Source organism: Chiloscyllium plagiosum, chromosome 34, assembly GCF_004010195.1.
Source record: "Chiloscyllium plagiosum isolate BGI_BamShark_2017 chromosome 34, ASM401019v2, whole genome shotgun sequence".
NCBI classification, from domain to species: Eukaryota; Metazoa; Chordata; class Chondrichthyes; order Orectolobiformes; family Hemiscylliidae; genus Chiloscyllium; species Chiloscyllium plagiosum.
In genome coordinates, this window is record NC_057743.1 from 5,684,994 (window position 1) to 5,702,970 (window position 17,977).

A 17,977-nucleotide genomic window follows, 5' to 3' on the forward strand; every position below is an offset into this window, starting at 1 on the left:
AAACCATCAAAGGTTGAATTAACTATTTCTGGCAGCAGAAGACAAAAAGATGTCATCCAGCCTCCTACTTCCAAGTTAACTGTTGAAAAGAAACTATCCAATTGGCCACAACCATGCTGCTCTTTTCCCACAAAGAGCATCAAGGAAATAGGCCACTAAATTTCATACTGAAGTCCAACAAAGCTTCAATATCCAATTCACTTCTCTGAGCTCAAACACAGGCAAGACAGTATTGGTCAAAGTGTCCTACAGAACGGCAGCGTCAGTTACTTACTGCATCCAAATTCATCTGATCGATCAGGGCAATCAGCTTCCTCATCGCACTGGTAACTTGCTGGGATACACTGTCTTGTTGAAACACAGACAAATTGCTCAGGGGCACACATATCGCCGGGCCCTTTGGTAGCTGAAAGTTGACAGAACACAACTTTACTAAAACTTATTGACTGGACTGGAGGGTGATCAAATCTTTCACTACACAATCTAGTTTAAATACACCAAACGATGTAACAGAACGAATATAAACAAGAAAAGAAAAAGCATGGCAACGTAGCGGTGAAACAAAAATGTTAAATACCATTTCATTATTTTCATCTAATCTAAATAGAGGAAAGTTTAACTTTGCAAGTCATAAAATATAAGCACATATCCTGCCAGGTCAGTGTAATTGCAAATTTGCTTTAATATTAAGAGTGCCCACATGCTATGGATCCCTCCAAAGTTGCAGAGTTCTTCACTCATGTGATCTAATATTCAACCTTTTATACAATGACCTCCCATATTCATTGCTTAGATAGGCGCTGGCCTGGAACTCCGAGTTTAATATTTTGCACTAAAATAACATCAAAGAATCCAGGCCACAATCTCTAAATACATCTCTCTACAACTGGAGCAGGCCACTCAAGGGGGCTATCTCTCCTGCAACTGGTTAGAATTTCCATCAGGAAAATATTTCCATCAGGATAACATTGAATTACGGACAGAGTCTATACTGGAGTCAAGTTTAATGATACATTGAAGATGATGACTACCCTTAGGAATGCTTGCACTGCCCTTTGTCTGCAAACTGGAATGTTTGACCGCAAATCAACAGCAATTAGAAAGACAAAAGCATTTACTCAACGTAGATTTCAGTGAAATGAAAGAAATGTATTGGAGTGGCTGGAAATCTATATCAGATAGTGAAAATGCTTATAGATGCAGGTTTGGCAATCTGTGGAGAGAGAGAAAGAGTTAACGTTTTGAGCCTGGTAGGACTCCTCTTCAGGATTCTTGAAACATTAAATCTGTTTCTCTCTCCACAGATCTGCAGCAATTTCTGTGTTTGTCGTAGATTTCAGTAATTTGGACACTTTTGGCCACATTCACAAGGACATAGTTAACATAGAATCATAGAAATGTACAGCACGGAAACGGACCCTTCGGTGCCAACCAGATATCCCACCCAATCTAGTCCCACCTGCCAGAACCCGGCCCATATCTCTCCAAACCCTATTCACATACTCATTCAGAAGTCTTTTAAATATTGCAATTGTACTAACTTCCACCACTTTCTCTGGCAACTCATTCCATACACACACCACCCTCTGCATGAAAATGTTGCCCCTTAGATCTCTTTTATACCTTTCCCCTCTCACCCTAAACCTAGGCTCTCTAGGTCTGGGACTCCACTTTCATGGAGCTATGAACCTGCACTCCAAGGTCCCTTTGTTCAGCAACACTCCCTAGGACCTTACCATTACGTGTATAAATCCTGCTAAGATTTGCACTCCCGAAATGCAGTATCTCGCATTTATCTGAATTAAACTCCATCTGCCACTCTCAGCCCATTGGCCCATCCGATCAAGATCCTGTTGTAATCTGAGGTAACCTTCTTCGCTGTCCACTACACCTCCAATTTTGGTGTCAATCTTATTAGAGCAACAACATTTTCTGTAATCTAAAATCAGTCTAAGTTCAAAGGGTTTTAAACAAAGCAGCTGACACAGCACACCAATATGCCACTTGCTCTGGCCTGACAAGCACTTTTAGCTGACTTACGACAATACTCTTCATCGGAGTTGTCCATACAATCATTGTCCCCATCGCAGCGCCACAGCTTCAGGGCGCAGCGCCCATTCCTGCACTTGAACTCATTGGGCTCACATGGTGATGGTGCTCCTGTGGAACAAGAACAGGGCTCAGTAAAAATTCTAAAACCATACCAGAAACACCTTTGTCAAGAGTTGTCTGAAAAAACACAAGGAGACTTAATGCTGGACATTCCCCAGGCTTTGCCTGTATATAACTGATGCTGTATATGTTGGTTTGGGAACCTTTTCAATGAATCATGAAGAGTAGATGCAACATGCATTGGAGATGTGATCATTAAAGAGTGGTGACATCTAAATGAGTGTGAGACCTACATATCAAATTATATCTTGTGAAGACTTGTAGAAATAAATGTAAGGAATATATTTCACCCCTCAATTAATCAGTGATTAAATGAGGATGTGTGTTGTGATTAAATAATGAGTAGAGAGAGAACGGTGTTGGTGTAGACTGGCAAACAGAGTCAGGATAACCAAATCACCTTCAGGTTGGCAAACTGTAAGGTGAGTCATAGACACCAGAGTGAGGGACTGACCTATTTACATTCTATACCAATGACTTGGATGAAGGGACTGACTGTATTGTACCAAAGTTTCTGATGACAGGTAGAAGGAGGATTCAAAGAGTTTGCAAAAAAAATTCGATGCGTTGAGTCAGTGGGCAAAAATTCACCTGGATTGTAACATAGTAAAATGTTAGCTTGTCCATTTTGGGAGGAAAAATAGATTAGCAGAATATTATTTAAATTTAGAGAGACTGATGTACACATGGGTGTGTGTGTTCTGGTATGAATCAATACAGATTTAAAGTAGGTGTTAATGGTACATATTAAAAGCAGAAAAATGGTCAGCTCAAAATTGAGACAAAATGACAACTTTGCTGTGCCTCTGCAAGACTGAAATATAAATTATTTAAACAGTAATTTCAAAAGGCTTCTTTGGGAGGGTTACTTCCTCCCTTTCTTCAAGTATCAGATCTTTCTGCTTGGTCAAGCTCAAGGTCCCAGGAACAGATTCCAAGTCTTGGATGCTAGACTGATTTCCAACTATCTTCAGTTTTGAAACTGAACCTCTGACAGTTTTCCACAGTTAAACCAGAACTAACTCCATTTCAGAACTATAGCTGTGAGGATATCACAAGAGTGGATGGAGTGGGGTGGTGGGTGAATTCCAGAGATACAGAAAGAGACGTTTAAACAAGGACTACAACTTCCATTTACATTGCACCTTGAATGTAATAAAATATTCCAGGATGGTCATCAAGAGTGATAATGAGCAGAATGTGACACTGAGCCATAAGAACAGACAACTGGACAGGCAATTAAAAACCGGATCAAACAGGTTTAAAGTGTGCTCAATTGGGGGAGCAAAGTCTGGGATTTTAGGTGGAGGGCAAAGGTGGAGTTCTGGGGGTTTGGGGGAGGGGGGGGGGTGGTAGGGTTCCTCAAGTGGAGTGGCTTAAAAGGATGAGAGGTATTGGGGTTGGGAGTGAGACATGAAATGTGTGGGGGTGGGACAAGAGCTTTGGGGTGAGGAAGGGGGAGAGAGAGAGAGAGAGAGAGAGAGAGATGCACAAAACAGAAATATCTTAAAAATTAACAATGTATCAGAAAGTCCAGTGCTTTAGAGAGCAGCAGCCATGTCTTACAGACTGTAATTTTTGGGTATGTAACCATCATAATATAGTGGATACCAGCCCCTCCCCAGCGCATGTGCATTGAAACTTTCAAGAACAGCTCTTTTTTTTAGCAAGTATCACACACTTTCCAGCAGTGGGTCAGACTTAAACAACTAGAAGTGAAGATCATTCACAGCCAATTCTCTGTCCTTTAGGCTAGGAACACCTTGGCGATTCTCCCCCACTGTTTGCTTTCCAGAACATTCCAACAATTAACAACTGCAGTGTCTTGAATAAATGTGCCATTTTGTCCTGAATTTCAGAGTCAAATGGTAACAAAGGTGACATTCTGCACAAACATTCTAAACAAACTGACATCAAGGAATTCTGCTTCAGCTACTTACCACAGTCCAGCTCATCACTTCCATCTGTGCAATCCCTTTCTCCATCACACAGATAATCTCTAGGGATACACTGCCCATTCTGACATACGGCCTTGTCTACTGGGCAGGGCCTTAGAAAATCTGGAGTGGGGGCAGGGGGTGCTGCAGTAACAAGTGGCCTTGGTGTTCGCCTCGCTGGTTTGGGTGTCACAAAAGTAGCTGGTGTGGGTGTTTGGACTCTCCTATCAACTTTCAAAGTTGGAGTCGGGGGAACTGTTGTGACGGTCTTTGCTGTAGGTTTTAAAAAAACATAAATGTGAGAGCCAAACCTTACTGCTTGCATCCTGGCTTTCTTTATAAGATCAAACAAGTCAATTCTTTCACAATTAAAGAGAATATTGTTCACCTTGGAGGCGTTGGTATTATTAAGGTATAAGATCATCTCGAAAATATACACAAAATGGGTAATAATAAATCTTTCAACCATTGTACGCATGTGCATTTTCATTTGCATTAACTATCAATGAGAAGGGTGTAGCCCATCAGCACCAGCATCCAGGATGAATTCACATTCTAAAACAAAAGCAAAGGAACTCAGATGCTGGAGACCAAATACACAAAACATTAAGTCCTGGGAATCACAGAAGGTCTGGCAGTGTTGGAGGAGAGAGGAGCAGAATTAACATTGAGTTAAATTTCAATCTCCTTGCGTGCTGAAAGAAGCTGAAAAATTAATAGTTTTTATGATGGATAAAAAGATGGCAGGGAGCAAGCTGAACAGATAGTATTTGTACCCAGAGCGAAGGCAAAGGGAGAGCTAACTGTGATAGAAGAGGATTACAGATGTTGATGAAAAATGTTAACCATTACCATTAACACCTACTCTTCAGCTACATCCTTCCTATACTATCATTAACATTCCCTTAGAATGACTCTATTACCCACCAATTGTCGATAAGCAATGAAAGAGAGATGGAGTAGTGGGAGTTTATAAAGAGCATCAAGTTGGGAAACAACTGTGATTTTCTCAACATCTACAACAGAATACTGAGGACAGTGAGTATTGAATTTCAAGTTGTATAAATATACTGCCCGGCAAAGTAAGTAAATTTTCAAAATAAATTACAAAAAGTTGAGGCCACAGGCCCCAAAGGGTGGCACACACCTCCCAATCCTTCAGCAACAGGTAGTGAGGAGAACCAAACTTAGTCTAAAGGAGAGTCATTTTCAACTTGTGATGTTTACTCTTTTTCCGATCTCCAGCATCCTCAATATTTTGCTTTGATTAAAAAGGTTCTATCACACTCCTAACTTCTGTCTTGTAAACGGTACACAGGCATTTTGGGGTGAGGGGATGGGGTGGTGTTCAGGAGAGGAGCTAGTTGCTGCAGGACTCCTAGCCTCTGACCTGCTCTTGCACCCATGGCATTTATTTTGGGGCTGGAATGGTGGTTTGGTGGCTAGCACTGCTGCCTCACAGTGTCAGGGGCCTGGGTTCAATTCCAGCCTCGGGTGACCATGTGGGGTTTGTACGTTCTCCTTGTATGTATGTGGGTATCCTCCGGGTGCTCCAGTTTCCTCCCACAGATGTGCAGATTAGGTGGATTAGCCATGGGAAATTGCCCTATGTGCAGGTTTGCGCAGGCTAGGTAGATTACCCATGGTAATTGTGGGGTTACAGGTGTAGCATGGGAAGTGGGATGCGCTTTGGAGTGTAAGTGCAGACTCGAGAAGCTGAATGGCCTCTACCCGCCCTTTTGGGATTCTATGTTTCTATATACTAGACAAGTTAAGTTTTTGGTCAGAATAACTGCCAGCTTGTTGATAGGCAGGGAATTCATCCTCTGATTGGAATAACAAAGAGATCTGCAAACAGGAGTAGCTTCATTCAGACTCAACCCTCACACTCTGAGCAGGAATGCAGAGAGTGTGTTGAATGTCAAGAGGTAGTCGTAAGGTTGGAGATGGTCTAACACTTGAAGTATGAATGTTATTTGCCATTTGTCTGCCCAAGCCTGAACATTTGGACATCGACTGCTCTGGTATCTGAGGAGTCACGAAAAGTGTTGAACAATGTCCAACCACTGATGAACATCCCCACTTCTGACCTGAAGATAAAGGGAAGGTGATTGATGACGCACCTGAAGATAGTTGGACTAAGGACAATACCCTGAGATTTCCTGAAGAGATGCACTGGAGCTGAGATGACTGACTTCACACAACCACAATCATCTTCGTATGTGTCAAGTATGACTCCAATCAGCAGAGAATTTGCCTGCATGGACAGAGGGTCATTCCCTATCTATCACTGTACAGGTTAACATCAGTGATTAGCTTATCCTTCGCTCCCACTCCATTGCAACAGCAGTAAAATTTTGAGTCTACGATAAAGAGTCCTATCAGAATTACCATAAGGAACACATGCTCCAAGAACACATAGTTACTGCTTCTTGTAGGCAATGACCCTCCCTCTTCAATCATGACACAGTTCAGCACCACCCCAAACACCCGAGAGGAAAGAGAAACTGCACACTGAATTCCAAACTCTGCAAGTGTCAGGAGTGAAGACCTCTTACCACAGTCATCTTCATCAGACATGTCCTTGCAATCAGCCCTGAAGTCACAGCGATACTCAAGAGGAACACACTCGCCAGACCCACAGGAGAATTCATTGGGATGGCACTGACGAACTGCAGGGATCACATCTAATAAAAAGGACAGGTAAAACCCATTAAAACAAAATCAACTTTTATCTTTCCACATCAGTTCATGCAAAAAGGCTGTTTCTCCTTGATGGAGAGCCCAGAACTAGACAATATCACTTCATAGTGAGGGGTCACCAGTTAGGACAGAAATGAGGAGAAATTTCTTCTCTCAGTGGGTAACGAAACCATGAAGAATTCTTTACCACAAAGGGCTGTCAAGGTTGTTAAGTACATTATGGGGAAAAGGCAGGAAAGTAGAGTTGAAGGTTATCAGATTAGCCATGATCCCACTGAATGGTGAGGAATGTTCAAGAGGCTGAATGACCTATTCCTGCTCTTCTGTCTTATGGTTTTAATAAACATCTCTCAATTAAGATTCAAGTCAGAAGGTAGCAAATTAAAGCCCTCATGGTTTAGGTCAGGTTTGTCCAAGAGACAGCTTATGGGTCACCATGCACCCACTGAAACATCCTACCTGGCCTGCTACCTGGGTCTGAATCCCTCAAGAAGGATAACTGAATGATTCTGCAGGATGCTTCTCCAATCAGAAGCCATTTCTTCCTCACCCATATTTCGACTCATAGGCTCACGAGTAACCCAATCAGCTGCAAATGCCAGAGACAAACAGCCTCCAACTGGAAGAACAGAGAGATGTACAAAAAGTAGTAGCTTCATTCAGACTGAAGCCTTTGCACTACAAACAACAGAGGATGCGTCGGGGGTAGAATCTGTGCAGAGGATGTGTGTGGGGTAGAGTCCGTGCAAGGGAAGGGACACCTGCTTGGCCAGTGTGTAGACAGAGGCTCCAAAAAACGAACTCATCAGGCAGAAGCAAAGCTCTGAGCCCAGAAGAGGTGGACAGTGCCAGGGATGGAGAGGAGAGTTCGAGAGGGAGAGAAAAAACAGTCTCAGAGTGGGAGACAGGCAGAAAGAAGATTCGAGGACAGGGAGCTTGTGCGAACCCCAAGACTAAGTCATATGGATTTCCTGCCTCCCAAAAACCTACTTAGAAAGTTGGGAGAAGAGAAAAACAGGCTGAAGGGCAACCCTACTACTAAAACCACTGATTTTGTCAAACCCAGCTCAGTGTGAGAGTCACCAGCGGTTTATAAACACAACTCCCAAGCTCAACCCCAGTCATCTCCCTCTCCCTGGTTGCCAGCACTTCAGCCTCATCATTTTCTCTCTCTCTAGCTCTGCTTCTTAAACAGAAAGGCAAAACAATTTGTTGGCTCTGCCGCTTGGCACTTAGTAAATGAACAGTTTTAATAATTCTTTTAAATTACTGATTTATTGACTGGAATTGCCATTTTCTTAGAAACTCGTTAACTGTTGTGCTAAACCTTGTCTTTCTGAAACTTGCCTTCCCCCAGTGAGAGAAAACATTGAAATGTGCACCTTTCCAACACCACCTCTCCCTGCCAGGAAGGTTGGACACACCTAACATGTTGTCATTTTAGCACACTGCTGAAGGCGTGCTGCATTATTGAAAGTATTGACCTGACTTTAAAGTGAAGCATGCTTCATGTTTGACATGAACAAGCCCAGGGTCCATTCAAGGAAATGCAGTGAGCTCCCCGGTGGCCTCCGACCAACCACACTCTCCCTCATACTGATTTGAAGAACAGATTCTCTCACCAATCATTTATTTGCTGATCTTGGGTGGTTGGAGAGTACAAAATAACTGACAGCTTTATGAAAGAAACTTCAAAGGTAATGCTTGAAAATCGGTTGTAGGTACAGTAAGAGTGCTCTCAAGCACCATATAAATGTACCTTTCTCCGTCAATAACATCTCCTTTGCTGCAAAGCAACATTAACACTGCATTTGTGGGCGGCACGGTGGCACAGTGGTTAGCACTGCTGCTTCACAGCGCCAGAGACCCGGGTTCAATTCCCGCCTCAGGCGACTCTCTGTGTGGAGTTTGCACATTCTCGCCGTGTCTGCGTGGGTTTCCTCCGTGTGGACTTGTTGGGCCGAAGGGCCTGTTTCCACACTGTAAGTAATCTAATCTAATCTAATCGCTTTGTGATTATGTGACAGCTGCCAGGTCAAAAGCAATAGTTTGGCAATTTGTTATATTCCACTCTTGCATTGTACCAAATCCACAGTACAGCAACAATGCTATTCAGTTCAACTTGTCAACGCATACTCAAAGTCAAAAAGTGTGATGCTGGAAAAGCACAGCAGGTCAGGCAGCATCCGAGGAGCAGGACAGTTGACATTTCAGGCATAATCCCTTCATCAGGAATGCACATTCAAACCAAGTCTCTTCATGGTTTTGTTACATATTCCCTTCCTGGTTTTTTGTTTGCTTAGTTGGCTGGACATCTGGCTAGCAAAGCAGAGTGACACCTACAGTGCAAGTTCAATTCTTGTACTGGCTGACATCACCATGAAGGTCCCACTGCCTCTATCGCACTCCTCGTCTGAGAGTTGGTGACGCTCAGTTATAAATCACCAATTACTTCTTTGTAATAAGACAGTAGCCTATGGTTCTCTGGGATGGTGGCATTTTACAAATGCATCCAATACTACTTACCTCAATTACTCCATGTGGCAGTGAGGTCCACATTCTCGCCAATCTTGTCAGGAAATTCCTCTTAAATTCTTGACCTGTTAGTCTTTGTATTTTCTTAGGCCCTTCTTGTTCTGGATTCACCCACAAGGTGTTTGTTCACATCAACACACACAAGTTCTCAGATTGACCATCTCAACTCTGCTAACGCTGTTATAAATGATTTTCCTACTTCCCCCTGTGGGTTCCAATAAACTATATTCCCAAATTTGTTCACACCTCTAACACATTTGATTCCTATCTTGCAAGGAAGGAAACAAGTTGACTTACCAATTGCCAAAATGAACCACATCACACTTCGCTGATACTGATGCTTTTTTGTGATCGATCTGCCATAACTTCATTTCGAGTTTCTAGATTCTGACAGTAATTCTGTGCTGGTAACCTCAATGCTACAATTTACCTGCTATCTGCTATGAATGACTCATTTAGATTCTCTGGTATTTCCTGAAATTTCTCAGCAGCTAAACATTCTGTCAGGCACACACAACCAGATGTATCCATGCCATTGATCCACTGAAGGTAAAACTAAAAGGTGCCTTTGTATCCTCCCTCTCCCAAGATGTCCTGGTATACATGTTGAATCAGCAGTCAGCAGACTCAATTCTCTATTGAGTGCAACCCTGCTTAACGCAACCCTTTGTCACAGCCAGTGCTGGAGTGCAGTACTGTGTGCAGTTCTGGTCTCCAAATTTGAGAAAAGACATTCTGGCTATTGAGGGAGTGCAGCGTAGGTTCACGAGGTCAATTCCTGGAATGGCAGGATTACCTTACAATGAAAGACTGAAGCGACTGGGCTTGTATACCCTTGAGTTTCGAAGATTGAGAGGCGATCTGATTGAGACGTATAAGATTATGAAAGAATTGGACACTCTGGCAGTAGGAAACATTTATATTGAATGGCGGTGCAGGCTCAAAGGGCTGAATGGCCTACTCCTGCACCTATTGTCTATTGCATAAATTAAAAATATTAAGATAAAGAGCCAAAGAATGAGAAAAGGAGAATTTTTTTAATGCAATGACTTCTGATAATCTCAATTGCAGAGCCCATAACATCAGTGGAGACAGATCCATTGGTACAACAGAGAATTGATTAAATACTTGAAATGAATATACTGTAACTCTATGAGAAGGAGAAGGAGGCCATTCAGCCCATCAAGTCTGCTCCCCATTCAATTAACTCCACTTTCCTGCTTTTTTCTCATAACCCTTAACACATTTACTGATTAAAAATCAATCTTAGCCTTCAACTTTCTTAATGAACAAGCCTCAGTGGTCTTCTGTGGCAAATAGTCCCACAGATTCACTACTCTCAGAAAAAAATCCTCCTCATCTGTATCCTACTGGATTATGCTACAGTATCCCACAAGGGAAAATAACTTCTCTTCATCTACCAGTCACTTACCCTTGATTAAAATCTGATAGGTTTCAATAAGGTCATCTCTCATTCTTCTAAACGCCAATGAGCACAAGCCCAAGTAACTCAACCTTACCCTCCTAGGAAAATCCCTCCACTGGGGTTTTCCTATCCTGGACTGCATCCAACAGCAATTTCTTTCCTAAGATGAGTGGATCAAAACTGTTCACAGTATTCCAGGTGTCATCTAACTAGCTCTCATATGCTTTAGAAATATTTCCCAAGTTTTATACTCCATTCCCTTTGAAAGAAAGGCCAACATTCCATTTTCCTTCCCCATCACCTGCTGAAATTGCACTTGTGATCCACGTAAGAGGACTCCCAAATCCCAGTATTTTGCATCTTTCTGCAATCTTCCTCCATTTAAATAACTTTCAGCTCTACTATTCTTCCTGCATTAACCTCACATTTTCCCACATTATATTCCATCTACAAAGTTTTTATTGACTCACTTAACCTGTCTACTCCCCTCGGCAGACACTTTTTATGATCCTCACCACTTGCCTTGCCACCTGCATTTACGTAATCCACAAACTTGGCATTTATACTTTCACTTCCCTCATCCAAGTCATGAAAATATATTGTAAATAACTTTGGCCCTACAAGCCCATAATGTTGCTGGAAAAGAGCCAGGCAGTACAACGAGTTCGAGTGCACTTTAAAGGAACTGGCATTGGATATATTGGCAAAATGGCTTCATCCTATGTTATTATGTCCTTCAATAATCACTAGCCTGTATGTAAAACTGGGCCTTGGCATGGCAGAACGCTAACTTGGAGCCGTATTGCTTCATGCAGTGAAGAGCCCCTTTCAGTCAGGTCATGATGAATTGCCAAATGAATGTGTGCATCACAAGGCACAATGTAAAACTCTTAGAGATTTTAAAAATATTGCACAAGCACAGGCGGAATATGCTACTGTGTCCAGATTGAAAAAGACTCAATTTGTCCAGGCTAAATTCAAATTCCACTATACTTGCTAATGCAGCTGCTCAGCAGGAAAACATTCAATCCCAGAATGGTAATTAGCAGTGAGAGAACATTTTCTACAATAGATGTAACTGTCATGAGTACAGTTCCTCCATTTAGAACCAAAAGTTCACAATCAGCCAGCTCAAGGATCTGTTCTTGTATTCCCATCTCAGCTGGCAGAGGGAAATAGCAAATGAAATTCGGAGCACAAGGTGGAGCCCAAAACATATGTAGCTTGTTCCCACTAGGACAAGAAAATCATACTGAACTAACTTAACCAAAGACTTTGGTAATTTGATATCGAGCAAGATGTTCTGCAACTCCAACAATTCACATGCACAAATTTTCTGTGCTTAGGTATCACATTTCTGACAGTGCAACTGTGGCTAGACTTCAGAAAGTCTTGCTTTGTTTTTGGGGCACCCTCAGATCATGAAAAGGGCTTTAGGAGTACAATTTTGTTCATTGTCATTGCTGGCTTACTGACTAGTACCTATAGCATGTAACTCTGCATCTCAGCAGTATGGCAGAAATCATCAATCAGCTCCACTGCAGACTGTTGAGAGATCTTTTAGTTAAGGAATTGAACTGGAGCAGGAGATTGGACTGGGGTTATTAGCAATCTCAGTTTACTATTTTTGAAAAGGATATAAACATTAATGAGAACCCATGCATGCTAAATGTATGGAAAAACAAATTCAAAATTAAATGTTGCACAAATTAAGCAATGAGAGCCCAGGGAGGGGAACTCTCCAATTATCTGCAACATTCTGAAGCTTTACATTTATGCCAATGGGGGATATAGCACTCTACATTGTGAGCAGACACATCAGCTTCAGTGACAGGGCAAAATATACAGGACATTTTAGCCCTGAACAATGTGCACTGACAACCAAAGATGTATTAGACTGTCATGTTTTGGAATAGTGTCTTTAAGGCAAAAACAAGGGGGTCGTGAGACCTATACAGAAATCTGCTCAGCAACGGACCTGGGTGATGGAACTGTTAAGGTTTCAAGGAAGGCCTCCTGTGTTATTAAGAAGAAGCAAATCAGTCACAAAAAAAACTGTGATGCCAGAGACTAAATGTAGGTCTCGAAGTCCCAGGGAAAGTGTGAAAAATATCAGGGTATAAAGATGGTGTGCTTTAAACTGTCCTTTTCATTTTCCAGGATAGGACAGGGCTAGGACTTAAAGAATAGCTAATCAGAATTTCTACCTGAATACAAGACTCATGTGTTTCATGTAGCCAAAGGAGGGGACAGAGAACGTCATTATAGAAATCAGGTTGCAGGCATTCTTAAAATATCACTGAATAGCAGAATGGAATAGGTCACTGAATATCAGAATGGAATAGGCTAACCTGTCAGGGTTCAGGAAGGGATAGAAGAAAAATATAAAATACAAATGTAAGCAACAAGGTGGAATAGTTTAAAATCTAGAAATGCAGGTGAAAGTTGATGTTCAGTTTGGAAAGATCAAAATTGAGGTGAGAAGATTTGCCGAGCTTTAGCTAGATGGAGAAGAGTCTAGGAAAACATGCACCAGGAAATCTCCCAGGCTTGGACAGGCAAATATTGGAAGTAAACCTTTGGGAGCTAAAAATCATTTTGACTGATGATAAGAGAATGGAATGTCTATTTAAAGTTTACTTAAACTTGATAACTCTTTTAATGGTTACTTTATAAGTTTTGACTGTAGTTTAAAGGATAAGTTGCTTACAAAAATAATTCAATCAATAATGCTTTTAGCCTGTTGGACACAGTAAACATTTTAAAATGGTAAACCTTATTGTGTTATAATTAAGCTATAAACTGGATGTTCCAGTGCTCTTGTCAATCTCAAATGAGGATTTAACAAGTGTTACACACTAAAATCATAGTATTCTAGTTCAAGTCCATTGATCCATGCGAGATCTGTACTGGAATGAACAACAAAAATGAACACTTTGTCAATCATAGCTGAACACCCAGATTTCTAGTTCAAGACTGGTGCATTTTTTTAAAAATTACTTGTTTGGACACACTGATTAATCTAGGAATGAATGATAAATACCTTCTCCTAGATGTCGGAATTTGAAGCCTTCAACTGATGTTTCATAAGGCCCGATTGATCCACTCCTCACGACTGAGTAAACCACTTCTTGTATCTCCTCATCATTGCTGTTTCCATCGGATCCCACATCCAGCTCGACAATCACATTTTGGTCCTGTTGTCTGGGAAGAACAATAGAAACAATTCTAAATAATATGCCTTACTATTCAGCCTAGACTGAGCATCCTCGGGTCTGGCTACCAAGTGGGAAGTGGCATTGCACAAGATCATAGAATCCCTATAGTGAGACAAGAGGCCATTTGGCCCATTGAGTCTACAATGACCATCCAGACCCACTTCCACCCTAGCCCTGTAACCACTCATTTACCATAGATGATCCACCTAGCCTGCACAACCTTGGACACTAGAGAGTAATTTAGCATGACCAATCCACCTAACCTGCACATCTTTGGCCTGTTGGAAGAAACCAGGGCACTCAGTGGAAACCCAAGCAGACACAGGGGGATCGTACAAACTCCATACAGTCAGTCACCTGTGAATGGAATCAAACCCAGATTCTGATGCTATGAGGCAGAAAATGCAGAAGTAGCAAACTGAAGATAAAGAGACAAAACAGGAGTACTGATCCACACCAGCAACCAGCCAATCTACAGTAAACAATTGTTAGTTATCTATTCCTATTTTTCAGAACTCTTTGTGCATAAAAAAAATTCTAACTAACTGAATGAATCATGCAACAATGCTGCCAGCCATGACATTTTGATACTATATTAGTCAAGTAAACTTCATCTTCCTGACATTTTAAAATTAATATTAGTTTATTCATCATTGTAAATAACTACAGTGACTCATTCTTACAAAATGTAGGAACACAAGTCAGCCATTCAACCTCTCAAGTCTATTCTGGTGTTCACTAAAATCGCAACTGATCTGTGTCTTCACTGCATCTGCTTTGTTCAATTAATCCTTCGTCTAGGAAAAATCTACTGATACACTGAAATTAAGCCAGATTTTCAAGAGAGAGAGATTTCCAAATTTGCTGATACAAGGACAAGGGAACATACTTACAAAGATTTAAAGGTTTGAGCAAGAAATGCAAGGGAAAGTCAGAAAGGACTTATTTTCTTCTTACGCAAGTGAAAGACTGGAATCATTGCCTATTAGGGCGGTGGATGCAAATACAGTGAATGCATTAAAAGGATTTAGATTGGTACTTAAGGGAAATAAACCTTGAGGACACCAGGGACAGCAGACAGGGTAGGACTCTCAGGATTGCTCGACAGAAAACTTGGATGGAGCCAAATGATCAAATAGGCCTGCTTTTCTTTTATTCAATCTTGGCTGCAACAGCACTTATTGCCCATCCCTAGCTGCCCTTAAACGGAGCTGCTTGATAACCCTTTCACACAGCAGTTAGGAGTTAACCACTACTGTGGGTCTGGAGTGACATTTAGGTCAGATCAGGTAGGGATGACAGATTTCACTCACCTGAAGGACATTAATGAACTAAATGTGTACATACGACAATTGACAATTGTTGCATGGTTACTGTTAGACTAACTATAACTCCAGCTGCCCTGGTGGGATTCAAACCCACATCCCCAGAACATAGTCTGGAGACAATGTTCTAAGTATTCAGATCAACCATGACCTTGTTGAATGGTGGAGCTGGCTTTAATGGTCAAATGGCATACTCTTGCTCCATATTTGTATGTTGCTAAGAGATAAAAGCAAGTGTGTTGGCAATTCTAATTAACTGGAAAGAAGTCTGGAGACAAGTCCAGTGGTATTATCACTATGCCACCACCTTCTTTAGAACGTTACTGATTATGTAAAGAACTGCCACCCAACCTCAATCCTGAATGGCCTGTCTCAGATTTTACAGTTACGTAATTTAAAAAAGTTTGGTTTTCTTTACCAGTGGCTATAGTTTCTCCCTTTCTAAACCCTCAAAACTCTCATCAAATCATTACTAAAATCTCTGTACGCAAGGCAAAACAAGTCTAATTTATGTAATCTGTCATTTTAGTCTAACACCACGGCTGAGCATGGTTTTGTACAGTTACAGCAAAACTTCCCCTTTATATGCTAGCCCTCCAAATATCAGGGTGAACATTTGGTTAGCCACCGTCATTAGCTTTTGTAGCTGACTGCTACCTTTTAGTGACCTCACATTTGAAAGTATGAACTATGGGCAGAAGTAGGCTATTCAACCCCTTAAATCTATTCCATCATTCAATAAAATCGGATTATTGATCCGACTATAGCCTCAAATCCATATTCCCACCAACCCATGATACCCTTTAACACCCCTCTAGTCAAGAATCTCTCTACCTCTGCTTTAAAAATATTCAATGACTCTGGCTCCACCATTTTCTGGGGAAGAAAATACCACAGGCTGATGACCAATGAAAAAAATTCTTCTCTTCTCCATCTTAAGTGGAAGACCTGTTTGATCCTTCACTATTCCTAACTTTTCACAATTTAAAAGTGTGTACTGACTGCTGTCAGCGATAAAGTTCAAATATGGTTATTGTGTTGTGAAACACTGAGGCTCCATTATCCCCATTTCTGGCGACCTCTTACTTTCAAATAGTGATCCTGGTTCACATCCATTATTCCCATGAGTCACAAGGCTTGTCAACTCATCTGGTCTAGTTTTTTTTTAAACCAGCATACAAACAAGGAATGAATTTGAGGAGATTGACAGGTTTATAATTAGGGGGTTAAAGGATTATGGGGAGTGGATAGGAAAGTGAGGTTTGAGGCAGTGATGAGAGATGCTGCGATCCTATCAAATGGCAGAACTGAACAGCCAGCTCCTACTTCTAGGTCTTGTCCTTCTTATCCTTTCCATGTACACCCTGTGGATCTTACATGTTTGACACTTCAAGAGTGGCCTATCAGGTAGGCACTGGTGTGCAACTAGCATCAACTGCACTCATCTCCATCAAAAATCAGGGACATAAAGGGAGAAAAAGGCTAAAATGTGAAAGGTCATGACAGCAATCCATCGTCTGTCAGGCTTTTAAAAAGGATGGTGTCAATTTATTTTGAAATTGGGGCAGCACTGAAACAGAGTGCAGTGGACAACCAGGCGCTAATCTTGTGGCAAGAATAGGGCATTGAATTCAACACCTGACTGAATCAACTTTTAAAATGCAACGCTGCTGTGGGAAAATGTTCAGCAGACATTATTGGAGTGTCAAGAGGAATTGGGTTTGGTCACCTTGAAGCAGAAACTGTTAAGGGGGATTTACATTTTTGATAATGCAACCAAGGGGAAGCTACCACCAGCTTAACTGGAAGGCGAGTAGTCACAAGATGCAGAATTGGGGACTTGACAAAAGAAACAGAAGACTTGAGAATTTTCTTACAATGGTGAGATTTTATGATTTGGAATGCTACTCAAAAGGATGATGGAAGTACATTTAATAGTAATTTTTTTTTCATTATCCATTCATAGGATATGGGCATCACTGGCTGGGTCAGCATTTATTGGCCGTCCCTATGTGCCCAGAGGGCAGTTAAGAATCAATCACATTGCTGACAGTCTGGAATCAAACAGAGGCCAAAACAGGTAAAAACAGGTAATGGCTGAGGTAGGGCTAGCTTGAACGTTAGTGAACCAGCTGAGTGTTTCCAACCATCGACAGTGGCATTATGCCTCTAACTTTCAAAAGGGAATTAGGTAAACAAAAAGGAAAAATTTGCAGGATGTAAGGAAAGAACAGAGAATTGGGACTAACTACAAAGTTACTTCAAGAGGATATAATAGTTCACATGGCATCCTGTCATGTCATGAGAGGCTATAATTCCATTAGACAAGGGAGAGATCAGATAGCAGTGTCAGTTTCAGTTAAAGTGTAAACGGTTACCCTTCAGAGAAAATTAAGCAATTTGCTTATGTCATAAAATAAATAAACGCTGCTATTAAACAAGTTTTTCATTAAGTAAAACCTGACCATGATAAAGCAAGGTAGCCTGAACTATGGCAGCTGGATCATTTATTTTTAGAACTGAAGATTGCAGAAAAGTAAATTGGTTGGATAATACAATAATAGGTAGTCTGATCAAAATAACCCCAAGAAGTTTCCACATTTTAACAAGGAAACAGGATATCAAACAATTTTATTTTAGATGTTCAAGTCAGTTAGTGCA

At 41.3% G+C, this 17,977-nt stretch overlaps 1 protein-coding gene across 1 annotated transcript in view; it reads right to left on the reverse strand.

Moving 5' to 3' along the window:
* hspg2 (heparan sulfate proteoglycan 2) overlaps nucleotides 1-17,977 on the reverse strand; it is a 522,026-nt gene that overhangs the window by 298,578 nt on the left and 205,471 nt on the right. The window contains exons 7-11 of the mRNA XM_043675530.1: nucleotides 13,817-13,977; nucleotides 6,668-6,796; nucleotides 4,113-4,382; nucleotides 2,041-2,160; nucleotides 275-406 (exon numbers count right to left, since the gene is read on the reverse strand). Of these exons, the coding sequence (XP_043531465.1) occupies nucleotides 275-406; nucleotides 2,041-2,160; nucleotides 4,113-4,382; nucleotides 6,668-6,796; nucleotides 13,817-13,977 (812 nt within the window). The remainder of the gene's footprint in view (nucleotides 1-274; nucleotides 407-2,040; nucleotides 2,161-4,112; nucleotides 4,383-6,667; nucleotides 6,797-13,816; nucleotides 13,978-17,977) is intronic.